Source organism: Paramisgurnus dabryanus, chromosome 8 (genome assembly GCF_030506205.2).
Source record: "Paramisgurnus dabryanus chromosome 8, PD_genome_1.1, whole genome shotgun sequence".
Lineage (NCBI taxonomy): Eukaryota > Metazoa > Chordata > Actinopteri > Cypriniformes > Cobitidae > Paramisgurnus > Paramisgurnus dabryanus.
In genome coordinates this window covers 27,055,608-27,083,053 of record NC_133344.1, presented here as the reverse complement: position 1 = coordinate 27,083,053, position 27,446 = coordinate 27,055,608, and the positions used below count along the sequence as shown (strand labels likewise).

Sequence of the window (27,446 nt, the reverse complement as noted above, 5' to 3'; positions counted from 1 at the left end):
CAGGATTTTTCTCATTTTAATGGACTTTAATAGAACCCAACATTTAACACTTAACTCAACACTTAACAGTTTTTTTCAACGGAGTTTCAAAGGACTCTAAACGATCCCAAACGAGGCATAAGGGTCTTATCTAGCAAAACAATTGTCATTTTTGACAAGAAAAATAAAAAATATGCACTTTTAAACCACAACTTCTCGTCTAGATCCGGTCGTGATGCGTGACCCCACACAATACGTCATGACGTCAAGAGGTCACAGAGGACGAACGCGAAACTACGCCCCAGTGTTTACAAGTGTGTTGGAAGAGGACCATTCCGACGTTGTTGTATGTCAACTGATACTAATTAATGTCTTTGTGTCAGTTTATTGTTTACAAGGGTACGCAAATGTGCGTTTCATATATGTAACACATGACCTCTCTATGTCACTACGCATTTACGTAAGGTCACGATAGACGAGAAGTTGTGGTTTAAAAGTGCATATTTTTATTTTTCTTGTCAAAAATGACAATCGTTTCGCTAGATAAGACCCTTATGCCTCGTTTGGGATCGCTTATAGTCCTTTGAAACTCCGTTGAAAAAAACTGTTAAGTGTTGAGTTAAGTATTAAATGTTGGGCTCTATTAAAGTCCATTAAAATGAGAAAAATCCTGGAATGTTTTCCTCAAAAAACATAATTTATTTCCGACTGAACAAAGAAAGACATCAACATTTTGGATGACATGGTGGTGAGTAAATTATCTGGATTTTTCTTTTAAGAAAATGGAATATTCCTTTAATAAGAAAGCTATCAGACTTATATTTTCACAAAATGTTCTTAACATTATGATGAAAGAACAGTACAGTAAACCACAAAAATGATGGGTTTTCACGTAGGGTCACATTTTGTTAAGATCAAATGAACTTTCTCATGTCAAAAAGTGGACCAATTTTCACTCTTCAAGGCTTCACCCTCCCTTGTACTTTACAATCATACACTTGACCACTGTTGCTAAATGAATCTTTCTCTCTCTCACTTTTATTTCCTCTAACCTGCATCTAGTATTTATTGGGATTACGCATTGACTGTGCCTTTAAGACAGATCGTCTGCATTCATTGTCACCAGCGGCGTGAGTCTTCTCTCTTTACTCTTCTGACAAACAGTTCAATTGCTTTCCTAATGTAATCTCCACTCTATTATTGAATAATAATAATAAAGTAGAACACTAACGGCATTCATTGTTATTATCACAAATATCCATCAGGCCCGTCGCGATAATTACTTTATCGACTTATTGCACGATTAATGAACATGACCTCTGTGATTTTCGAAGAGGCGATATATTGCCATAGTGTTAACATGTGTGTTTGTTCACATGAAATGAATGTCATTAACATCCACTGCCTGTCTTTTCTGTATGCTGTCTTGAAAGAGTGGCATGCACAGTTTAGGTTCCGTGCGCACACACAGAGCGGACAGTGACAGGCAAAGAGAAAGCATTAATTTAGCTGTAATTTATTTATTAATATATTTGATGAATACACACAGTTTGAAAGACTACATCCGACGGGTTTCAAAGCTACAACCCTCAACTCCAACGCAAATGAGACACGAGGAGAGGAAATTAACTTAAACGCGCAGGCATTTTGACTTTGTTTAAAAACAGAGGCAACGAAAAGAGCAATACAAATAAAAAGTCATATGATACATAACCGAAACACCCAGTATTTAGATCTGAGGTTTTATTAGCTATTACAAACATGACTGCGCATAATGGCGCATGCTCACAGATGCAATAAGAGTAACACCTGTATTAAAGCAATAAACCCTGTGATGCTTTGATTTACATTCAACAACGACCTTTAGCTGTTTAAAATTTAAATGCAGCTCAACCAATGACTGGTACTATACCTTTTAAAATATTTATACATGTTTTAATTGTTTGGAATATTTTTTTTCTTACATTACAATTTTAACATCTTTAATATTCTTAAACATAGGGGCGGTTTTCCAGACAGGGTCTATCCTAGTCACAGACTAAAAAGCATGGTTGATCTTCCTTAATTTAAAAACTTCTTGCCCTTAACATATAACAGTGCCATTGTTTTGTCTCATGATGCACACAAGTATTGTTTTTTGTAAGGTTTGTTTGTAAAAACGACTTAAATGTCTTAATATAACTAAGGCCTAGTCCTGGATTAATCTAAACCCTGTCTGGGAAATGCCCCAAAAAGTTGTTTTTAGAAAAGGTGTTGGCCTACTTATTGCATTATTATGCTATTTTATTATATAATCAGTGACATATAATGGTCTTTGATTATCGCTATTATTTCTGGGGCAATTAATTGACTTATGAATAGTAGCTATCGTGACAAGCCTAATATCCATATTTTAGTTTTTGTGTTATTTTATTTTTTTGTAGCGGACTGTGGTGGTACTCTGGTGTTAGTAAGTCAGGATGGGATCCAGCGGCCTCCTCTACACTTTCCACCTGGTGGCCACCTATTAGCTTTCCTGTCGTGTTTAGAGACAGGTCTGCTGCCCCGGGGTCAGCTGGAGCCGCCCCTCTGGTCACAGAGGGGTAAGGTATGTGTTTTTAGCTGTGACTTTAGATCAGCTTCAACTTATAGGGGACATATCATGAAAATCTGACTTTTTCTATGTTTAAGTGCTATAATTGGGTCCCCGGTGCTTCTATCAACCCACAAAATGTGATAAAGGTCAACCCAGTAACTTAGTTTTGGGAAACCATTTTCTGAATGCATGTGAAAAATGGTCATTGAAATTTGTCTCCCCTTGTGATGTCAGTAGGGGATAATACCGCCCCTTAATCTGCACTATCCAACCACAGCACTGCCATTTAGTGCAGATATTAACTCATTCGCATTTAAAAGGACACACCCAAAAACGGCACATTTTTGCTCACACCTACAAAGTGGCAATTTTAACATGCTATAATAAATTATCTACATGATATTTTAAGCTAAAACTTCACATACGGACTCTGAAGACACCAAAGATTTATTTTACATGTTTAAAAAAGTCTTGTGAAATGTCCCCTTTAATACAAATAATTTTAAGTCAACATGGCTTGAGAATAAATAGATTAAGCTTTCTCAATAATCATCCGCATCTTTTATTATTTCTTCTAATCACTTAATAATTCATTTTCCTTTTGCTTGTTAACACATTGTCATGTTATGTTTATTACTTCATTATTGCAAAATGTTATTAATTTTGGAAATGTACCTGTCTTCTGTTTAACTATGATTGTGTGTGGGTGCGTGTGTTTAACCAACAGGGCAAAGTCTTCCCCAAGCTGCGTAAAAGGAACAGCACGGCCCGTTTAGTAGATCAGGATGGAGATGGCGAGGAACAGATTGCTGCAGACTACGTGTTTCGTATCGTTTATCCAGGACAGCGTCCCGACTCAAGTGAGTTTGGGCAGATTCATGCCTTTGCTTTTCACATCCACCTCATCGTCATCTGTCCATCCCTTCGCACATTTCATATACACCTTTAAAGCTGCTATTGGTTGAGATGGTGAGATAAGATAACTAATGAGATGCATTGCTGATAAAAAATTTGTTCAGATGTATTTTAATTTCTAAGTAATCAGTTTTCTTGCTTAGTTGTGGGTTCGATCCCAGGGAACACAAAGTGTATAGCTTAAATGTAAAAATGTAAAACTATTGATTGATTGGTCACTTAACGTCAGCAGGGCGGTCTTGTCTAAGTGGGCGATTTTTGGCTCCAGTAAGAAATTAATTTTTGAGTCAGTTAAGCAAGTTGCCCCAAGCTTGTACACCCATAACTCGTGATCCACCCATCGCTTAGTTTCCTGAATACCAAATAGGGATCATACACCACCTCTGCACATCATTGTTGTCCATGCGTTTGGTTCTCTCATTTTTGTGGAACATAACAGCCGTTGTGGAGGATGCAGGGAAGGACGCGAGTATGAAGACGCAGCATTTTGTTCACACTGGGTTGACTGCACCTTTTTATATCTGTGTTTGTGTGTGTGAGTGGAGTGTGACTTTGTCTGGTAGGCGGGTGCTAAACTGTGTTTTTTTTTTTATTGCCCAAGCAGTCACTATAAACTACCACCACACCACGGGCAGTCGTGCGCCCTCTCTGGACGATGACGAGGAGGAGGAAGATAGACTTCACGCAATGATCTCAATGATCTGCTCACGGAACCTCACAGACCCTAATGTCATGAAAGGTTTTTATCACCAGTGGCCCACTTCATAAACCTTTCTTGCCACCCGACTGTTACCTGGTCCCCACAGCAGTGACCCAGCAGTGCGGTTGTCGGTCAGTGAGGGCAGGTTGAGGCACGGTTGGCACCTTGGGCGCTGTGGTGCCTGCGTCACTCATTAGGTCTTCAGCTAGAAGATCCTAGCAACAAGCATAACAACGCTTTAGGAACTGCCATAGATATATACACTAGATGTCGCCATCTTGGAACAGCGGTCTTGTCATAGGAAGTAGCTAGGTATCTCCGCTGTACTTCGAATTCATGGACGATGCCAGACTTTTGTGCTGCGTATTGATGTAAGGCCTACTAGCACTATGCATTATAGTTAGAAAAAGTAGATTTTTATAATATCAAAACTAAAATTTTTTCTGGACTCAATGCTAAATACATGTCTGACTGTTGAAACGAACCAAAAGAAAACCAAGAAAATCGCATTCATGACCATTTATGATGATTTTATTTCCGTTACACCATTGCCTACAATGACGCTAATGCGAGGTTCCCCTGTTTCAAGATGGCGGCTCTATTTGACGCATTCGGTCCAATGAACTGCCGTAGCCAAGGCAACACCCTGGCAGTCACCATTTCAGTTTTTTAATTCATTTTTATTTCTATATTGCTTTTTACAATTAAAAGAGTAAGAATAAATAGTAAAGCGACTATAAGGTTATATTTGCAAACACCTTAAAGGGATAGTTCACCCAAAAATGAAAATAATGTCATTAATGACTCACCCTCATGTCTTTCCAAACTCGTAAGACCTCCGTTCATCTTCAGAACACAGTTTAGATGTTTTATATTTAGTCCGAGAGCTTGTTGACCCTTCATTGAAAATCTAGTAACAGTATACTGTCCTAGTCCAGAAAGGTAATAAAAACATCATCAAAGTAGTCCATGTGACATCAGTGGGTCAGTTAGAATGTGTTGAAGCATCGGAAATACATTTTCGTCCAAAAATAACAAAAATTACAAGTGCTTGCGTGAGACTAAAGTCACGTGACTGCAGTGACGCGGATGATGTGTTATCCTCAGACATGTTTGCAAAGTTTTTTTTCAAACTTACAGTGTGCGTCTCCCTCAGACTATAAACGAAGCCCGCGCGCACAAAAATACTAACCAAAAAAAAAAAAACTGCTGGGGCACACCACATAACACGTCAGCCACGTCACTGCAGTCATGTGACTTTAGTCTCGCGCATGCGCTTCAGAACAAAACCGGAAGAGAAGACAATGCTAAATAAAGTCGTAATTTTTGTTATTTTTGGACCAGAATACTGACCCACTGATGTCATATGGACTACTTTGATAAAGTTCTTATTACCTTTCTGGACATGGACACTATACCGTACGTAGATTTTCAATGAAGTGACCCTCTCGGACTAAATATAAAACATCTCAAACTGTGGTCCGAAGATGAACGGAGGTCTTATGAGTTTGGAACAACATGAGGATGAGTCATTAATGACATTATTTTAATTTTTGGGTGAACTATCCCTTTAATCCGAAACTTAAAAGTCTAAAATATACTAGTATCATGCAAGTTTTGCATTGGAATGGATCAATCACATTTTTTCTTTAGAAAAAGTAAAACAAATTTATAAATGTATATAGTAAAACCCTTCAGGCACAGAAAACCTGTTTCTACCATACATTAGTATTTGGGATTGCACTAAATGGTGTGCGTGCGTGCATGTGTGTGTGAGGTCAGTACAGTGCATCTGATTCATTTCCCCTCACTGTCGTCACACAGTTACCTCCGTTGCCGGGGGTTACCTGCGTTAACCTTTCTCACAGTTGGTAGAGCTTTAACCAGACTGCCACGTTGTCACGCTACTACACTGCCTTTGTCCTTTATCCCTCTTACACACTCACTGACTCGACTGCGGAAGATGTTAAAGGATTATGGGATTGAATGATAATGATGTCACTCCTCCTCTCTGCACTGTTGGGCAGGACTGTGGTGGCCAGGCAGCAATGCTTCCAATTATTTGCTCTATTTTACTTTTGCACTCTTTAGTTGATATGAATAAGAGAGGTCTTGGTTATTTTTGATTTTTGTCTGTTTCTTTGGTTTCGCTGCCAAATGCTTGTGGGCTTTGCATGTCAAATTTGCACAAGTTGTGTATTATATTTTTAAGCACCACTGTGTCTCCTTTCCCTTTATGAATTCTCTCAGTTTTTTTTTTTTTCATTTCGTTTCGAGTTGTTTGTTTCGATGCTCCTCCTGTGTTGAGCCGGTTTTCTGCAATGCTGTTCACTGTAATTCTTCACAAACTGCAGTCACCTTTCATTATATCAGTTAGGTCCTGTGGGGTTCTGGTGTAGTAGATACATGAATTGTTCCGTGAATGCGTCGCCCATTCGGTCATAGACTTCCCAAAGTCCCATAGACCAGATTTTCAGTACATGCTCTCCATTCATTTTGTTATTTTGGTTAACCCAAGTTACGATGTATAGCAGGTCACCAGCTCCAACCTGAAGAATTAAGGTGAAGAGCATTTATCAGTTTACTATCGAGTCTTTTGGTCCAGTATCTTCACACTTTATAAACTATACACATTATACTTATTTTCTTCTTTAATTTTTCTTTATTTTTGTCATGGTTCAATCTGGTGCATCCAGCATGGTAGGAATGGTTCCTGTTTGTCCTTCTCTATTCCTCTCCAAGCTCTACCAGTGCCTGGCTTGATTTGTGACACTCTGTGGTGGGTGGATGGATTGATTGGCAGGTCTCCTGGCATGGCATCCCTGCATCATTTTACACCTTTTCCTGCTGTTCATTCACAGATGCATGTTTTTATATCCTTACCTTAGGTTTGCTTTGATTTCAATGTGTATTTTCGAGGACATCTGCTTAACAATATTTTAAAGACATTTCAGATATCTGTGCAAAAATCACCAGACAAAATAACAAATCAATAATATGATCCAAAAGTCTATAACCACTTTCAAAAATTGACATATATTATTATTCTAATCCAAGTAATATGATTTTAGGATGTTGTCATGATATTGGAAATATTTTAAAGAAACGTTATCTAAAATTAATACGAATATTTACAATTCTGCACTATTTTTTTTTTTTTAAATAATGACTCAAATATCTGACCCGGCCTTTACATAAAATCATCCTTTTTTTGTGAAAATATCAACTTGATATATTTAATATTGACTGAGTAAGACCATGTCAAAGATTGAAATTAAAGTTAAATCAATGATAGAAATCAAACTTTATGATACTTCAGCCTGGATTTGGTCACAAATAGGCATTTTTGCACATTGACCATCTTAATTCCTAGGATCAAAGGTTAGGTTTCCAGGCTTACATCCAGTACACAAGTTGCTTTTTGGTCTCAAATCATACTGGGTTTTGCCCACACTAGTTCACACCAGCTCAAGTACATGCTGTCATTAAAGCTAAAGGAGGAGATGCTGTACTTACAGCACAAAGACATTTATGAAATCTTTGATAAAGGGACAATTCATCTAAAAATACTTCCATAGTACAAATTTCATAAAACAAACGCTGTGGCAGTCAACTGTGTTCACATAAACTATAAAAATATTTTCTTTTGTGTTTAAGAAAATGTTTAGATCAACATAGGAGTGAGTAAATGATGAGAGAATTTTCATTTATAGGTGAACTATCCCTTTAAAGGGGACATATCATGAAAATCTTGACTTTTTTCATATTTAAGTGATATAATTGGGTCCATAGTAGCCTGGTTAGCCAGACCTACATCAAGATGTAAGGTCTGGCAACTCTTCACACAAACGGCTCAATGCAAGGGGCGGGATATAAGATTGTCCCTCAAAATGCCTCTGCACGCAATAGGATAGCGCTATGACGGATCAGAGCAACGAAGAAGGTGACGTAGTTACCGTAACCATTCGGCAAAACTCCAAACACATCTTTCTTGCTTAAAAAGGACTTCAGTAGGGTTTATTTGCTCTTCTCTCAAAGAAAAACATAAGTCTTAAGTCCTCCAGAGTCGCGGCCAAAGCCGCTTCAAAAGATAGCTGTTCGCCAGCAGCAGCAGCCATTCTCTGTTTTCAAGTAGGAACCGTTGCAGCTCTGTCGTCATCATGTTAAGCCCGCCCCACAGACGCTACACACGATGTGATTGGCCTGACCAAATTTTGGTTTTTGGAGCTGTTAAGTGTATTGTGAGTGCCTAGACTAAACCCTGGCAGCAAATATATTTTGCGGCCGCTAGGGTGCGTCTAGATTTCTAGGCTAGGTCCATAGTGCTTTTATTAATCTAGAAAATATGAAAAAGATCAACCCAGTAACATAGTTTTGGTAAACCATTCTCTGCAAGCATGTGAAAAAATAGGTCATTGAAATTTGGCTCCCCTTGTGATGTCAGAAAGGGATAATACCGCCCTTTAATCCGCACCAACCACGGCACATTTTTGCTAAGACCTACTAAAGTGGCAATTTTCACATGCTATAATAAATTATCTATATGCTATTTTGAGCTAAAACCTTACACAAACACTCTGTGAACACCAAAGATTTATTTGACATATTAAAAAGGTTTTGTGAAATGTCACCTTTACTACTAATGTGTCCGTTTTTTTCCTCATAATATAATTATATTATAGTCAATTAGAAAAATAGAAGCATTTTTACTGCTGGTCTTAGACTTTTGGATATCACTATTTAAAAAAAAAAAATCATGTCAGAGGAATTTATTTAGCTTATTTTACCTTAATTATGTCATGGTTGAGCTGAGGCCTGTAGCGTTCAAATCACAATCTCTGAATGAATCTGGTTCATATGGTTGAATATGATGTTTTGTGCTCATCTGAGTGTAATTTCCCCTAGACATTTATAAAATGTCACAGGGATGACGTATTTTTGTAGGCTAACCCGGAAGTTAGTGGGAGTCTGGTTCCCTCGCAAAAAAGCCCATTAATTTGTCCCATAGACTTTTGGATTATCGCAAAAAACCTCTGTGTTTAACAAACATTTGACACTTTGACAGAGAACCAGTGTCCCGCTAACTTCCGGGTTGGCCTACAAAAATACGTCATCCCTGCAGCACTCTATAAGGGTGTTGAATCCATGTTTGGTAGCCTCCAGCGTTTCCTACCTATAGCTTAAAGAGGCAGAAATTGATTATCCTCCTAATAATTTGTGTACATCTATGGCGATGCCTCCCAAATATTTTCTTCAAATTCAGGTTGCTAGAACAAGTTTCAAATTAGCTTTTTCATCTTTATTTCTTTTCTTTTTCTGTCTCTCTCTCTTTTTGTGTTTTCTCCTCTACTATGCCCTAGTAGACCATGGGGACATGATGGATATGCAAGGCTTTGGCGGCAGCCCATTGTCATGGCAGCAGGGCGAGTACACCAGTCATATGTCATCTTGTCAGTCCTGCTCCACTGGGGGCAGCAGCGCTTCAGTCGAGCTTCCCGCAGGCTGCACCTGCGTGCATGACCGGTGAGAGATCTGTGTATAAATATATATTAGACAGTACTGTATGACTGTTTCTCTAACTGTTAGCACTTTCACCCTAAACGCAAAGCATTTATGCATTTGTCTGATGCAAAATCCTAAGGGACTTACAGTTTATTCAAGCTATACATTTATAATAGTGTATCTGTTCCCTGGGAAATAAACCTATGGCCTTTGTGCTTCAAATGCAATGCTCTTATTATCTATTATCTGTCCAATGGGAGAGTTCTTCAGGAGATGTCACTTCATGTAAACTTTAATCAGAAAATATGTTTCTGAATCAACAAATGTAATATCCAATATATGGTAAATGATGCGTTTAATAACGTGAGGTTAAAATGGTATCTGGGACAGGGGTAAACCATTAGTTTGAAGTAGCAAAATGAAATAATAAATACTGTACATGGGGAAAAGTGTTCCTGTAATTCAATTCAAGTTTGAGCATTGCATTACCAGTCCCAAAGGTGTTCGGGATTAATCCTCAGGAAACACACACACACACACACACACACACATTGATAAAAAGTATATTAATCACACAAAAATGCCTGTAGTTTACTAAAACATCTATATGTTAATGAGTATTTACACGACTCTTATTTTCACGACTAAAGCAGCTGACCAGTGTCCATCTAACGGATGTTTCCCTTCTGTCCGCAGTATTCCACTGAAGATGTTGTGCCAAAATATGAAGAGACAGATTGTGTCTCGAGCATTTTATGGCTGTAAGTCAAAATACGCTGTTTGTTCGTAAATTCATTCGAATGACAGTATGCATGAATAAACGCTCAGCTGAATACACTGAAGTGCTCTTTTGCAACCTGTTTGTAGGGCTTGCCTACTGTCGGCACCTGTCTACTGTAAGGACTCACCTCTCAGAGCTGGTCAACCATAATATTGTCTCTCCCGACAAACCGTGCGAAGCTTCCGGAGGGCTTAGTAAAGATGTCTGGAGTAAATATCAAAAGGACTGTAAGGTCAGCGCAGCACTCTTCACTTACTTTGGTCACTAGAGGGCACTAGTGCTTAAGAGAAAGTCATGTAGGTTGCTGAATTCTCACTGGTTGTACCTTATTGCATTTTTGTCAGAATTATAAGGAACTGGAGCTGCTGCGATTGGTTTACTATGGAGGGGTGGAGCATGAAATCAGAAAAGAGGTGTGGCCATTTTTGCTGGGTCACTATAAATTTGGAATGGACAAGAAAAACATGGCCCAGGTAAAGATGCTTTGTGTTTAAAGGGGTAGTTTATTTTAGGGTGTTCTCGCTGATACTTGAGTACGTGTCATATTTTGTAGATTGATGAGAAGATCACTGCCAGGTATCAGCAGGTGATGCGGGAGTGGAAGGCGTGTGAGGTCATCGTGAAACAACGGGAGAAAGAGATGCAGTCGGTCATCTTTGCCAAGCTTTCATCGGGCAGCAGTATAGACAGTCACGTCCTCAGACTCATTCATAGAGACTCAACTATGAGCAATGAGGTCAGTCACTATGTCAAACCCTGCATCGCTGGTCACCAGCATGTTATACTTTTAAAAATAACTTTATTAAGTGCAAAAATGATCCAGAAACGTTTTACATGTCTGTTTACAATTAGAGGATTTGTTCTTTGAATAAAATGGTCTATATTTGCCCTATTTGGAAGAGTCATGAATAATAATGTTGAGCTCTGCTGCTCTGATTGCTCTGCGGCTCATGTCAGTAGCCCACATTAATAAACAGACCTTATATCTTTGAGTCTGTATCAGATGAAAATACAGATTTTGAGAAACAACTAATTGTTTGGAGATGCATGTAGCGCTAACTCAACAGTCACAACTTTGTGTTTAGCATTTTAACAACTTTGTAATTAGTTTAATCTCGACTGTAACGTCACAGTCAGTGTTATGTTGAGATTGGCCTGTCTTTTGCATGCATGAGGTTTACAATGAGGAAACAAACGCTTTTAGGGCTCATAATATGTCATTACCACCCTACTGAGCACTTATTATTCATCTATGCCTCTGTAAATACAGTTTTTTATTCAATGGCACCTTTAAAACATGATAGAATTGAAGACCTCAGCTGCAAATGCCACTAAGCGCGACCTCTGTCAAAAATAAGATGATGATATTGATCAAATGCTCTCAGCACTTATTATATCAAATAATACAGCAAACACCTTCACTTGTTGGTAGATTCTGCTATATACTACGTCAATTTTTCGTCAAAGTCCTCTAAGTGAACGGAAGATGGATTGGATGAATGAATGTGTGTAAAAGGACCGTGTATCACGTTAAACAAGTGTCCCTTGTGAGAACTAGAATCTAAATGCAACCGCGATGTAGCAGTGTCATGGATCACAGCGCCCCCTATGGTGTGGTTTCGTTTTTTATTATTACATTTTGACTTTCATTATTCAATTTCATCTTTTGTGATTTAGCAACTGTTTACAATGCATTCCTGTCAACCCTCCCGTTTTTCCAGCAATTCTCCCTTATTTTGCCATTCATTCCCGCCATCATAATTTCCCGTATTTTTAGTCTTTCTATAAAAAATCGCACGCTCCGTATTTGATGTTTGCAACATTCGGCTCCGGTAAAGCACGCGGCAGTATATCTGTAACATATCACTCAAACGACACCCACCAATGAAACAAGAAGAAGAAAAGCTTCCCGATGATGGGTGGAGGATGATAAGCCGCACGCAAAGCTACAAACATCACGCGCATTAGCGCGCACGTCCGCCCGCCAGCTTACACAAATTAAGCATCACATTTAAATTACTCACTAATAGCCTTTTCAATGCCATTTAAAGAGAAATTACTGAAACCTGATAAAACATGTCAGATGCACTTGAAGGGTTTTGCATCTGAACTCCTCAATTATTAATTAATTACAGTTTTCAGAGTTTTTAGTTACAGTTTGTTTTTATTTACAATGTTTATTTTTTTACCCAAATGACAAATAGTTTTTGGATTGTTTTTTTTTTTGAAATTACAAACATTTAGTTTAATTTAATAAAAAATGGTCATTGGTGTAAGAAAAATAAGCCTAATTAAAGTCTTCTCGTACACAGTTTTGGCTCTCAAGTAAATATATAAATATTACATTTATATTGAATTTCAGGATTTTTTTATATTTAAGTACTTAAACGAAGTGCTTTTTTGCAGTGATGTCTTTAAAGAAGGGAAAACATCAATAGGGTACTGTATCCACATGTGATTAATACATGTCTCTCTTCTCAGGTATTCATGTCAGTGGAAGAACCTGATGCTGGGGGTCACGACACCTCATGTGAGGGAGGAAGCACACCCACCTTAACCACTGTAGTGACCCCGGCTGTGTTAGCTCCAGACGAGAGACCTCTAGTGGAGTTTGACTCTCCAGATTCAGGTCTGCCCTCCTCGAGAAACTATTCTGTGACGTCTGGACATTCCCAAATCATGTCTAGCATCGATGATGGACAGAGCATGGAGGAGGACACCACGCCCCCTGGAGGACTAGAGGAGCAGGGTGGGCAGGACTCTCTGTGCGAGGACAAACTCTGTAGTCAACTGGACAAACTCACAACCACCAATGAGGGCAGCGCTCCGTCCTTTTCGTCATATACGGTACATTAGCTTACATTTAGTAGTAGTGCCTCTTAACTAAATTTGTAGCATAATTTTACAAAGAGTAGAAAGAGATTAAGATTAAAATTGCAACTAATATGTTTGTACACAATTATTGATGGACCTTTTAGGAGTTTAAATAATTTTTTTATTTCTTGTGAATGACTTATGAAGAATTGATAAACCGATCGATCGATCGATCCACACTGTTTTTCTGCAGGATCATTTCAGCTTTTAAAATGAAAGCAGAGTAGTTTCCCCAGTGTAAAGGGAAAAATCATTGTGTTTGATTTGTCTGAAGGCCAGTATCTCCATATTGTTGGTTTTCTGAAAAGAAATGATTATGTGCAGATTGAGCTGTTGGACACGGTGGCATTGAATTTGCACAGAATAGATAAAGACGTCCAGCGCTGTGATCGCAACTACTATTACTTCACTACCAGCAACCTGGAGAAACTGCGCAACATCATGTGCAGGTTGGCAAAGCACAGATTGGATCATTTATGTTCTTATTAAGTTTTTACATTTACATTACGTGCATTTTGCAGATGCTTTCATCCAAAGTAACTTACTGTGACCTTTGCATTGTTAACTCTCCCAAGTGAGCTCCAGGGAATATACATTTGTTATACTAACACATCAAATATAAATCTTCAGTTACATTATTGAATCATAAATGCAGTATGTCCATGTCTCTCATGTGTTATGAATCAGTTACGTGTGGGAACATTTGGAGATTGGCTATGTGCAAGGCATGTGTGACCTTCTAGCCCCTTTGATGGTCATTTTGGATGATGGTAAGTCTGATACTTCAACATGCAACACAAACCTGGTTTGTTTCTGGCTTTGCCTGTCTGACAATATTTGTTTTATTCACCATACTTAATAATTCACAACTAAACCACTTATTAATGAAGCGGATTTTGTTGTTACAAACCTGTATGCAGTGGCGGCTTGTGAATATACGTGTTCGGAGTGTCATGTGTGTTGCTTGCGTTTTCAAAATATGTGTTTGTTGCGTCATGTGAGCCGTGTGCATCAAGTGTTTTGTCAAAATAAGTGCCTGCTGCACACGCATCAAATATGATAAAAGAGACGCTCAGGTTCACTAAATACACGCAAGACACTCCCTTAACAGTAAACTCTGATTATGCATGAGATTATGCGAGTATCTGGCAAACGTGAGCGCCTCTTTTATCATAAACCATTTAGACGCATCTGCAGCAGGCACTTATTTTGACAAGACACGTGATGCAGAAAGGATCCCTATGCCAAACACATATTTTGAAATTACGAACCACACACATGACGGGCTACATACATGTTGTGACGAACTTCGCATTGTGCAACCTCGAAAAGAAGAAGTCACCGGCCGCCACTGCCTGTATGTTTTTTTTTGTTCTGATGAACACAAATTAAGATATTTTGAGGAATGTTTGTAACCAAATCGAAGAGAGGTCCCATTGACTTCTATAGGAATAAAGAATACTATGGAAGTCAATGGGGCCTCTGTTCGGTTTTGATTACAACAAACATTCCTCAAAATATCTTCCTTTGTGTTTATCAGAACAAAAACTTATACAGGTTTATAACAACATAAAAAGGTCAACTATCCCTTTAAGTCATTCAGAATTAAATTTTAGTTCTCTAATTCTCAGCATCTAAATGTCATAACTATCGTCTTTATTAACATTGTATCTTTCTTTTCCCTTGTTAAAGAGTGCTTGGCCTACGGCTGTTTCACTCAGCTCATGAAAAGGATGAGTCAGAATTTCCCTACCGGAGGAGCTATGGACACTCATTTTGCCAACATGAGGTCACTGATACAGGTAATGACATGATCTGTATTCTTTATTACCAATTTCTGAGTCAGTGCCACGATTGGTCCATGCCTCTGATGTGACATGATTTGATTTGAACATTGATGTTTTTCTAGATCCTTGACTCGGAGTTGTTTGAGCTCATGCATCAGAACGGCGATTACACACATTTCTACTTCTGTTATCGCTGGTTCCTTTTAGACTTCAAAAGAGGTAACACTGACTTGATGTCATTTCAGACCTGTATCTTCATTTCTTATAGCTGCAAACTTAATTTGGAAAAAAATAATTTCTTCAGCAAGAACATGTAAAAATTCAGTGTATCCGTACCTTACCCTGATTCACAGTAGTACACTTGAAAAAAAAGATTTATAATTTAAGCTGTCAGGTTGGATTTTGCAGTTGTTTTTTAACAAATAAAAAGATTTCAATACAAAAACCATTTCACCAAAAGTTAAAAATTTTCAACTCTGGGTGCTCAGTGCTAAATGTCGAAAAAATGTTGAGCGTCACCATCAGCTACTTTTTTTATTTTTTAAAAGCGTGCCTCTTCCATTGGAAACAATAAAAAAAACATATGGTACCGCCAGACCCGGAGATCAGCTGAATGGATTCCAAATTGGCAAAAATCGAATGTTTAATGAGCATATTTTCAAAAAAGTGAGGTGTCCCTTTAAGAAAAAGTCAGAAAATGTAGTTATTTACCATTGTAAACTGTACATCTGTGTCCAAATAATGGCACGTCAGCATCATTGATTTCCTCTCTGTAGAGCTTCTCTATGAGGATGTGTTTGCCGTATGGGAGGTTATCTGGGTCGCCCCCCGTATCTCTTCCAAGCACTTTGGACTCTTCATTGCCCTGGCCTTGGTTGAGGTATACAGGGACATCATTCTAGACAACAACATGGATTTTACTGACATCATCAAATTTTTTAACGGTGAGTGAATGCTTAAACGTGATCGTAAGTTTTTAAACAAGTATGGCGTGCCTGGCATGCAGCCATGTAAAAATGCCATGCTATTAAATCGCTGTTTTGTGTTGATCCCTAATAGAGATGGCAGAGCGTCATGACGTGCAGCACATCCTCCGAATAGCGCGCGAGCTGGTACACAAGGTGCAGACCCTCATCGAGAACAAGTGAGGGTGGAAGAAACAGAAGACTAACGCCTACCGAGCCCTGCCTTGCCACTTCTGATCTTCTCCCAGACTTTGGACCAGCCAGTTTTTACGTCTTCGGCCACAAGGCCCTCGACTTCTGACTTCTCTTAATATTGTTTGCCTGCCACAGAATGCCGTTGTGTCAGACCCTGGCGTTGTCTGCATGCTCGTGGAGTTTTGAGCACACTGTGACTGAGGTTTTCTTTCATTTCTTGCCGTACACGCCTCCAGCACACACTGCACATATCAGGTCCCTTTAGTCTTAATAAGAAACGATGAGCCTCGTGCATCGGGCCACAGCTGTTTCTGTTACCCAGTAGTCGAATCGAAGACTTAGTGGTGACTTACTGGAGGGCTGTGGTGGTTACCATTCGGTTTACTCATAATAAAAGCTGCATTAGATCGGTGCCCCTGAATAATAACTAAGCCACGAAGAAGTTGCTAAAACGGTGTGTGACCAAAAGGACTGTGCCAATGAAATTGTTATAGTATTTATTGTTTGGTTTTTTTTGCCTTTGATTGCTTCTTCTGTACGATTCCCTTACTATTTTGGCCTTCGTGAAACGCTTCACAAACTTCATCCATACTTTTGCACTTTGAATCTGTCGCTCCGTGACACCGATGATGCTCCTTTAGCCTTAAACGGGAAGAAAAAGGGGTTGAGGTGTGACTCAGGATTCACTCCACTTCCTTTGATGTTGTTAAAGGTCTTTGAGAAGATGCCACCAGACTCTTCCATTGGTCACCAAGCTGCTTCCACATATGAGAGGAGTGCAATGTTACAAGACCAATATGCTCTAGTACGTCCAATTATGGATGCCGGTTGCTATTTTAACATTTAGGCTTCTTTACATGGCAAATAAACCTAAAACAAGGTTTTTACTGCCTGTGAAAAAAGGCTTTGTTTATTTAATTAAACATCACAACTGAAGCTTGACTATAGTTACTATGTTGGCCCAGCTGAATTTCATGACTGTGTATCATCATTTGTTAAAAAAAAAACAGATTGCATACTGGTTGCACATTTTTAGAAAGACTCATAAGTGTAATTCACTTCCATACTGTCTTCCCATTTTTCAAGTATTTGATGCCTAAGGTTATGTTCAGAATACTGGTTTACTGTGAGTGCAGTGCAGTATACTACAGTATACACTTGTGTACTCATTTGTACATGTAACTTACTCAACAGTTTTATACTATAGCTAACTATTGTTCTTACAACATAACTCTTACTCAGCCATTAGCAATGGTTATATTGGATTTTTAAAATAGTTATGTGTGTAAATATCAACTTTGTACATTCGGATTCAATGAGTCAAGAATGCTTTTTAAAAATTGTAGAAATACCACACTGGAAAATGTGAGGTTGAGCACATTGCATTGTGGGGTACAGTGTTCTAGAATGCAGAATGCAGCAGGGATGACGTGTTTTAGTAGGCTTACCCGGAAGTTAGCGGTAGACTGGTTCTCTCGCAAAAAATACCATACATTTGCAGACAAAATTCAGCTTTTATACACTCACCTAAAGGATTATTAGGAACACCTGCTCAATTTCTCATTAATGCAATTATCTAATCAACCAATCATATGGCAGTTGCTTCAATGCATTTAGGGGTGTGGTCCTGGTCAAGACAATCTCATGAACTCCAAACTGAATGTCAGAATGGGAAAGAAAGGTGATTTAAGCTATTTTGAGCGTTGCATGGTTGTTGGTGCCAGACGGGCCTGTCTGAGTATTTCACACTCTGCTCAGTTACTGGGATTTTCACGCACAACTGTTTCTAGGGTTAACAAAGAATGGTGTGAAAAGAGGTAAAAACATCCAGTATGCGGCAGTCCTGTGGGCGAAAATGCCTTGTTGATGCTAGAGGTCAGAGGAGAATTGGCCGACTGATTCAAGAAGAGCAACTTTGACTGAAATATCCACTCGTTACAACCGAGGTATGCAGCAAAGCATTTGTGAAGCCACAACAGCAAAAGACCCCACCGGGTACCACTCATCTCCACTACAAATAGGAAAAAGAGGCTAGAATTTGCATGAACTCGCCAAAATTGGACAGTTGAAGACTGGAAAAATGTTGCCTGGTCTGATGGGTCTCGATTTCTGTTGAGACATTCAGATGGTAGAGTCAGACTTTGGCGTAAACAGAATGAAAACATGGATCCATCATGCCTTGTTACCACTGTGCAGGCTGGTGGTGATGTAATGGTGTGGGGGATGTTTTTTTGGCACACTTTAGGTCCCTTAGTGCCAATTGGGCATCGTTTAAATGCCACAGCCTACCTGAGCATTGTTTCTGACCATGTTCATCCCTTTATGACCACCATGTACCCATCCTCTGTTTGCTACTTCCAGCAGGATAATGCACCATGTCACAAAGCTTGAATGATTTCAAATTGTTTTCTTGAACATGAAAATGATTTAACTGTACTGAAATGGCCCCACAGTCACCAGATCTCAACCCAATAGAGCATGTTTGGGATGTGGTGGACGGGAGCTTGATGCCCTGGAAGTGCATCCCACAAATCTCCGTCAACTGCAAAATACTATCCTATCAATATGAGCCAATATTTCAAAAGAATGCTTTCAAAATATTCTTTAGTAAATGCATTTAAACTTCAAAATTCATCAAATTTGTAAAGATGAACTTGTTGAACAAAACGCGCGAGTGTCATAAACTTTTGTTAAACACACAGCTTATTTTTTTGCGATAATCCAAAAGTATATGGGAAAAATAAATGGTGTTTTTTGCGAGGGAACCAGTGTCCCGCTAAATGGGTTTGTCTACATACGTCATCCCTGCGGCACTCTATTAGTTACAGTAGCACAATAGATTGAAGTATTGCATACAGAAAATGAACATACTGTTTACAGTAAGCATACTACAGTACTGCATAAAGAGAATGAGTAGTTTGGTTGTAAGCTATTCTGAACATAGCCCATGATAATAGCCCAAGAAAAAATCTTTAGTTTTATAAAAGCTGATAGAGATTTTGGGAAAAACAGTCAAATGCAAATAGTGCAAACTTCTTTTGTCTTGTTGAGAATATGTGAGGGATCTTTTAAATCCTCCTTAAAGGTTTACTTTTGACAGGAGCTTGCGTACCAAAGCCTCTAAAATATCATCCTTGTCATTCAAATGTGCAATCTTAATCCATAACTCGAAGACTGTTTAAAAGTGCATGAGACAAATCGTTTGTTTTTATTTCTACTGTGAAACGATTCATTTGTTAACCTCCTTTCCACGTGTACTATTGCACTGTAAATATAAAGAGAAAAGCCCTGGATTTCTATGAGGACAGTAGTGTCAACTGTATTTTAGATTATATTTTTTACTTTGGTTTTAGAGACTGTGCTTCTATAAAATAAGATATATAAAACTGGAGAGCTGTAAATTTTGAATGTGGGAAACCTTTGTTACTTGTTGACTGTTACGTCCCTTATCAACGTTGTGCACTGGTTTCTATTAGTTTCAATATATGTACATTTTGTTTGGACGTCAGAATGAAGTACTGTATGTATTGTAACGGATGTATCATTTACCTTGAATGTATATGTATTCTGAAAACAAGTTGTTCCTTAATAATATTAAAACATTTTCATATTCAGAAATTACAGCCTTTACCTCTTATAATGCAAAATCGACATGGATTCAATGTATTAATTTCTGTCACACGTTTAGTTTATGGAGTGGTGGTGATAAGTTATTAATCTATTTTTAATTGTAAATCTAATTTTATGTAATTAAAAAAAAACATTTATTATTCTTAGTTTGACAGTCCTGTCAAAAGTGTCGTGACATGTCGAGACACGTACGAACCAATCAGATTCGATTGACCTGCCACCACACGCTCATCTGTACTGTATGGATACGCGGCGTATCGTGGTTCTGGCTAGAAGGAATACAGCTACGGTCAAATCTCGCGAGATGTTGAGTTTAGGGTTAGGTTTGGTGGTATGATTATGATAAAACGGCAGTTCTAAATAGATACATCCAGTTCTAAATAGATCATACAGATACGAACAAATTCCCGATAAATGTTGTGTTTAGGTTTGAGGGTAGGATTAGTATGAACAACGCTCATCCAACGAGATTTCACGAGATTTGGGCCGCAGCTGTATCCCTTCTAGCTATAAACATTTCTCGATCAGCATAAAATATACATCGTTTCCTCTCACAAATATATCGTTTCACTTCAGAAAACATTTTGATGACCGATAAACGCCCTTTTAGCCACATAAAGGATTATGGTAATTAAGGCAAATTATTTATGTTGGTAAACTAAAGACATTAAGTCATTAAGGATGACATACGGGTGAGTAAATTATAAATATTTTCATTTTGGGTGAACTAGCCAAACCACTTCAATTTCAACATCATAGGGACTACATTTTAACAGGCAGGGACACAGAACATATGCAGTGTACTAAAGTAACCACAAGGGGGAGGTAAAGTTATTTCAATAAAGTACTGCGGTTCTCAAACTGTGGGGCTTGAGATGGTGCCAGGGGGTCCCAGTTTTATGATTATTAAAAATACATTACTGTATAATAAATTTTGTGTAATTAAACCCTTAGAAAAATAAGGTTAGTAACAAACACCACTACATTGTATCATTTAACATTTTTTGTTTAATTTAAATTCTACGTTTGACATTGTTTTATGTCATGAATTTTCAAGTTTGAGAACCACTGCAGTAATGAAAGACAAACATAAAAAGCTATACGGTCCTGCTTTAAACTACCCTGTTCATGAGATTAATTTGATCCAAAGACATTAATAAGAATCTCCTAATAAAAATGATAGATGTCAGCAAATTGCTGCCAACAGCGCTGATGGGTTTTTTATTTTAATGAAAGAAATAAGATTACATAATTATTTATACTCAAGTACAAAAATAACATCATAAAAACAAAAAGAAATCCACATAGAATCACTAATGTTGTGAGATTTCTGCCAATGGAGAAATGTCAATGAGCCTCTTGTGTTAAACACTGACAGCTTCTTTATTATAGCTACCAATGTACATAAGGTCACTCCACTGTGAATGCAGAAAACAAAATGCATTTCAGCTGTATTCCTACACACTCAATAATTCAAGATTAAAATCTTGCACATCATTCAGTACCCAAGGAATTGCACATTACAAAGGCATGAAAACAGAAAACATCAATAAAACCGAGATTGTGTCTTCAAAAGCTAACATTCCTCCATAAATACATCCTTTAGCTAATTAAATACACTGTATTTTCTTATAACAGAATCACAGGTTTATGTAGCCAGAAAAAAATAACAAAAAATTAAAAGTGTACAGTGTAAAAAAAAAATCTAAATAGAAATGCAAAAATAAAGAGAAGAAATGACATTCTTAGGCCACAATTGTTACAGTACAACATCAAAGGCCAAAATTGTCCTCCAATAAGTGGTCCGGGCCCAGAGGCCTGTGTGAGTTTGTGTGTGTTTAAGTGTTTCCATGCATGGAGGTCCCAGCATAGCGGGGGTGACGCAAGTCCATCATGGTCCCACAACATCTGCTTCTGCTCAGCCCTAAAACACAGTAACAGCAGCTTAGTAAGCACCCAGCTGTGAGAGACGTGAAGCTATTTTTAGATTACAATGTCATACGTTAAGAAAGGTGAATGTATTGAAATGCAGGCTGTCTGATGTACTAAAAAGCATTTCTACCTTAACTTGCTAAAATGGCACATATAAAATGTACAAATACGGTACATGTCATTCTCAAGTCATTTGTGTGCTTTTGTGACTTAACATTTGTCACTTTTACGTATTTTGTAATATGATACAATATTACTATCATTTAGAAATGTAAAAATATAGTTTGTGACATTGCAAAAGTCAGAACTCTTACTCAGTATTAAATAGAGTGCCACAGGGGTGACGTATTTTTATACAGTTTATTTGACTTGTACGTGTACACAGATGTTCAACGCATGACAAAATGCAATGCATCTCCTGGGCTACTACTATCTTCTGATGACGAAAATGTGCACTGTACACGGACTCTCGCATACACGTTAAACAGGCCATACTTTGGCTCTAAGGTTAGCTTTTTGTTTCTAGTAAATGCATTTTGACTAAAAATCATAAATGATGTGTTTATCTGTGAAGATAATCTTGTTGGACAAAATGTGTAAGTGTCATGTGTGACAATGAATCAGTATTCAAACTAATAACCAGTGGCAGCCGGTGACTCTTTTTTTTTTCGAGGGTGCTCGATGCAAAGTTCGTCACAACATGTATGTAGCCCGTCATGTGTGTGATTTGTCATTTCAAAATATGTGTTCTGCGCGTCACGTGAACCTGTGTGCATCTTGTGTCTTGTCAAAATAAGTGCCTGCTGCAGATGTGTCTAAAGAGTTTATGATAAAAGAGAAGCTTGCGTGTGCCAGATACTTGTATAATCTCATGCATAATCAGAGTTTAGTGTTAAGGGAGTGTCTTGCGTGTATTTAGTGAACCTGAGCGTCTCTTTTATCATAAACGGTTTTGACGCGTGTGCAGCAGGCACTTATTTTGACAAAACACGTGATGCACATGGTTCACATGACGCAACAAACACATATTTTAAAAACACAAGCAACACACATGACACTCCGAACACATATTTTGAATTTGGGCCCCTTGGAAGAGTAGTCATGGGCCCTACTGCTAATAATGCCTGATAAGTAGGGTTGGGTTTCGAGAACCATTTCCATTGAATAACCTACTACATACTTTTGTAAGATAAGGTGACCAGACGTCCCCATTTTCCGGAGACAGTCCCGTTTTTTGGTGTTCTGTCCCCGGAAATGTCCCCGTTTTACAGCACGTCCAAAACAACCAGCAAATACAATGAAAAACCCGATCAATAGGCTTTAGAGTCCCAGACCAGACCGGAGTAATCATGTAATGATTATTTTCACCAGCAGAGGGGGGTCGCAAGCTACACTGATTACTTAATTGCACGTCACTGCTTTAGCGAAGAAGAATTTACTACAAGACATGAGAAAGCGTCATCAATCAAGTTATCATAAGATAGCAAAACAGTCAAAGTTATCGAGGTTAAGGTAAAGTAACCACTCATGTTAAATTACAGTAATAAACCATGAAGTGAACTGAGGGTACAGCATGGTACTGAGCATTTGTTATTATTCCTTCTGTTCTTCATGTTTACAATGCTATTAAATCAGCTAAAGTAGTAATTTTGAAGTAAATTTGATGAGGTATGTCATGTCTGTGCATTGTATAAAAAAAATTGATTTAGGCTACAGAAATTGTTCAATTAATTGAATTAGAAACACTGCAAAAAATGAATCTTTTACTTACTGTTTTATCTATGAATTAAAAATGGGGACAAAACCTTTTTTGAATGTTTTTGTCTTTTTATTGTTGTGTTCATTGCAAAAAATTACTTTCGTATTTTTTTCTTGTTTTCAGTCAAATATAAAAATATAAAGAAAAAAAAATCATAATCAAGATGCATTTTCTTGATGAGCAAAATGACAAAAGATACCCCATTGCCAATGAACCCACAACAATAAAAAGACAAAAACATTCAAATAAGTTTTGTCCCCATTTTTAATTCTTAGATAACAACAAATAAGATTTTAATCATATTTTGACAATTGAACTAGGAAAAGTTCCCGGTTTTCATTTGAAAAATCTGGTCACCTTATTGTAAGACTGATCACTTTAGTTTACTTGTTTTTTTTAAATAGCAATTATGAAAAAATTAGGCAGCTACTGTACAGAACAACATACCCTCGTTTATTTAAAATGATATCAATTTGTAATTTTTTTAAATTTAATTTTTAGCAAATTGTTACAGTTAACAGTTACAGCCAACAGGTTAAATGTGGCAAAAATTAAATAAAAAAATTATTTCACAAAAAATATTGGAATTGGAACCAGGAAGCGATAAGAAACAGATTTGTTAAGCGGAATTGGCATCGTAATCGCTAAAATTAAAACGATACCCAACCCTATTGATAAGTTAATGAAATGGTACTTCTTCTGCGTTGCATATTGAGTTTCTGCACAAAAGCGCCCTCTGGCTTTTGGATGTAGCAGCGTACATCATATTCATAAGAAGCATATCAAGCAGATTTGCACGATTTATCATCCCAGCCTATTTGTGATCATCCAACATTCTATGGGAAAAATGAATGGGCTTTTGGCGAGGGAGTTGGCCTATTTCCGAGTTGGCCTACAAAAATATGTCATATCCCTGTGGTACTCTATTACAGACACATTAAAAGAAAAATCATACGGAACCAAAAATTTTCACAGGAAATAAATATTCTTGGCAAAAGACTTGATAGTAAATATCGTGGTGTGATACATTTACATTTGGTAGCCAAGACAAACACAAACAGCATTTTCTAAGAATGACCCTTCATGAGACCATTTAAAAATAAAAATAACTCACTTCTATTGATAAATTCCTCCTCTTCTTCTAACTTGGGTTTGGCTTTTCTGGGGACTTCTGAATCTGTGTATAAGAGAGACATCTGTTACACATCCAAAAGTGCATCCCTCCATGTGTAAACACAATATTGCACAGTTCAGTAAAATGAATAAGTACAGTTTACAGTGCAGAAAAAAACATGTTTGCGATGTGAGTTGTTGAGAGAAACGATTCATTTATTCATTGCTATTCATTAGTCACACTGATATCAAACCAGATCTCTAATCCGGCTCAACCGCAATGTGAACCCAAAAGTGATCATTACCCAGCAAAGTCCCCGATAACACAAGCTCAATGATGTTATGAAATCATCAGAAAGACCATGATTTGTTAGAAATCCTGAAATGATGGCATTCGTACAAGAGGGGGCAGTGTAAACCTTTCAGCTGTGAGAGAGCCAGGTGCTAACTTGTGTGTTAGAAATGAGGCCAAAGACAAAACTAACTCCTAATGTGATCCGATGCATTCCCAAAAAAATAATAAGGCTGGAGCAGATCGCCAAAAGAACCAGCATTATGACAAAAAAATATGTTAGGAAGTGATCGGTGTGAGAGGAAACAGATGGAATTAGAAAGTCTAATGAAAATAGAGAGAATAGTCAATGGACAAAAAGGCTATTTGTGAAGAGAGCTGGCAGATTATCTATCATACCTGTGTCTGCTCTTTAAGAAAATCAGGTAGTTGAAATTCACCCTTAAAGACCTGGAAAAACAGAGAGCTTATTTTAGAAGCCGTTACACTTCTCAAACAGGAACTATAACACTGCCAGTCTTTCCAAAGAAATAAATGGCACACTGCTCATACTTTATACAGTTATACGTTATACAGAATTCTTCTTACTCTACCATGAAACCCTTTACTTTCTCTACCCCAAGTTGTCTTTTCAATTGCGAGTCTTAAAAAACATTTTTTCTAAATTGCATCGATACAAAGGTGTTTATATGCCTCGAAGCAGCGTGAATGGCCAAATGAAAAGCCTTGCATAAAACGCAAGAGTCTTCCTGTGTGAAACACTCTCTCCGGCTGCTAAGAGGATATTGTGTATCAATTCCCAGAGTGTCCAATTCACAAAATTCACAAGCCCAACCCGGGTATCAGAGCCAGGGATGAAAGGAAGTCTGATAGATTGCGAGGGAATGAAAAGAAGGAGAGAAGAACAGAAAGTTGTTCACTGTTGATATGAGAAGCAGCCAGCATGTCTGCTTCACTGAGCATTTCAGCAGAACCGAAGGGGGCTGGAAAGACACGACTTACCAATCTCCAATTAAGACAAATCCAGCTGGTTTTACCTTCTGGCTTTCTACTGTTAATGAGGAACTGGTTGAGAAACGTGCAGCAGGAAAGAAGCGGTGACCTGAGGAGCCGGACGGCTTACTGGTGAAGCCCCTGTTGTGAGAAACCTGAAGCTCTCGGGTGCCACTGTACAGACTGACTGTCACTTATTGAAGCTCTACAAGTGACTTTTTCCTCATGCCCCATTTTTTTGCAGAATATATTAGAATATAGTCTAAAACTTGACGTAAAGACTGCATCTTGGACTCGCGCAATTCACGAGAGTCCATAGATATATAAACTAGATGTCGCCTTGGCTATGGCAGTTCATTGGAACTAATGCGTCAAATAGAGCTGCCATCTTGAAACGGGGGAGCCCCTCCTCTTTAATGCATCATCGTTAAAGTAGGCAAAGGTGTAACGTAAATCAAAATCACCATAAATGGTCATGAATGCGATTTTCAAGGTTTTTTTGTTCATTCCAACAGTCAGACATGTATTTAGCATTGAGTCCAGAGAAAATTAAAATTTTTGATATTAAAGGCTCTGTATGTAGCGTTTCTACTTAAACAAATCCCTTTTCAATTGCCTGTGTGTGAAGGGGTTGTAATCTCACATTAAAATGATCAACTTTGCGGGTTTTGCTATTACTTTTGAAAAAAATGTTATTATTTTTATGTGAAAGTGCCGGGTCGGATTTGGTGCGAAATCCAGTGACGTCACATGCATGCTCGCTCCCGAGCCTCTCGCCTTGTCTACTGACTTTGCACTCAACAGCGACGACACTGCAACATGTCTGATAACATTAAGAAATGACCTGCTCCCAGCACAAAACTCCAACACAAACTCCACATATTGTTAAGAAAAAAAATTATCTGCTGAAGCTGAAGCTCGTAAGGCCAAACGTGAATCGGATCAACTTCAGACAAAAACACGGATTAACATCGGCAGAGCATTTGAATTATGGAAAAACCTCCGCTTTGTTTTGGGTATAAAAACGGATCCGGAGTTGGCTTTCATCCTATTGGACAGGTCAGCTAACATTACTACAAAGCATGTAAAATATATTTTGATTTTGTGCTTTAGTTTTTTAGATGTTGTTTCGGTTTGCTAGCCTTCGCTTTAGCGTGTTTTCGCACAGCCGTCATAGATTGTTGACGTAAAACTGCGGACGTGTTTGTATGCGTGCGTCCGATTTTTAAAAGTCTTTAAACTCGTAAAGTCTGACATTGATGGAAACTGAGATTATACAGTGTGACAAGGCAACATCTACTGTATATATCTATGACGAGAGTTGCCTATGGCAACCAACAATCACTACGCTAAAACTCTCTCGTAAATGCAGAAGACAAGATGTCACCTTTATCGGCAGCTAGTTATTATAGTTTATAAAGTTTGAAATAATATGGATATTTTTCTTACAAAAT

At 38.0% G+C, this 27,446-nt stretch overlaps 2 protein-coding genes across 8 annotated transcripts in view; one reads left to right on the top strand and one right to left on the bottom strand.

The window, feature by feature from the left end:
• sgsm2 (small G protein signaling modulator 2) overlaps positions 1 to 19,882 on the top strand; it is a 60,459-nt gene extending 40,577 nt beyond the window's left edge. Inside the window, exons 9-24 of one of the 6 annotated variants that reach the window (XM_065281299.2) lie at positions 1,042 to 1,109; positions 2,403 to 2,566; positions 3,282 to 3,414; positions 4,074 to 4,208; positions 9,533 to 9,692; positions 10,368 to 10,432; positions 10,539 to 10,684; positions 10,797 to 10,925; positions 11,006 to 11,188; positions 12,934 to 13,299; positions 13,651 to 13,775; positions 14,014 to 14,096; positions 15,019 to 15,128; positions 15,236 to 15,332; positions 15,890 to 16,057; positions 16,173 to 19,882. In XM_065281299.2, coding sequence (XP_065137371.1) covers positions 1,042 to 1,109; positions 2,403 to 2,566; positions 3,282 to 3,414; positions 4,074 to 4,208; positions 9,533 to 9,692; positions 10,368 to 10,432; positions 10,539 to 10,684; positions 10,797 to 10,925; positions 11,006 to 11,188; positions 12,934 to 13,299; positions 13,651 to 13,775; positions 14,014 to 14,096; positions 15,019 to 15,128; positions 15,236 to 15,332; positions 15,890 to 16,057; positions 16,173 to 16,261 — 2,221 coding nt within the window. In that variant the 3' untranslated portion in view covers positions 16,262 to 19,882. Of the gene's footprint in view, positions 1 to 1,041; positions 1,110 to 2,402; positions 2,567 to 3,281; positions 3,415 to 4,070; positions 4,209 to 9,529; positions 9,693 to 10,367; positions 10,433 to 10,538; positions 10,685 to 10,796; positions 10,926 to 11,005; positions 11,189 to 12,933; positions 13,300 to 13,650; positions 13,776 to 14,013; positions 14,097 to 15,018; positions 15,129 to 15,235; positions 15,333 to 15,889; positions 16,058 to 16,172 lie in introns of all 6 variants that reach the window. The other 5 variants (XM_065281298.2, XM_065281297.2, XM_065281296.2 and 2 more) reach the window with 5 other exon arrangements.
• Positions 19,883 to 21,101: 1,219 nt separating this feature from the next.
• tpst1 (tyrosylprotein sulfotransferase 1) overlaps positions 21,102 to 27,446 on the bottom strand; it is a 42,624-nt gene continuing 36,279 nt past the window's right edge. The window contains exons 4-6 of one of the 2 annotated variants that reach the window (XM_065281294.2): positions 25,399 to 25,449; positions 24,709 to 24,771; positions 21,102 to 21,827 (exon numbers count right to left, since the gene is read on the bottom strand). In XM_065281294.2, coding sequence (XP_065137366.1) covers positions 24,736 to 24,771; positions 25,399 to 25,449 — 87 coding nt within the window. In that variant the 3' untranslated portion in view covers positions 21,102 to 21,827; positions 24,709 to 24,735. The remainder of the gene's footprint in view (positions 21,828 to 24,708; positions 24,772 to 25,398; positions 25,450 to 27,446) is intronic. The other variant, XM_065281295.2, reaches the window with a different exon arrangement.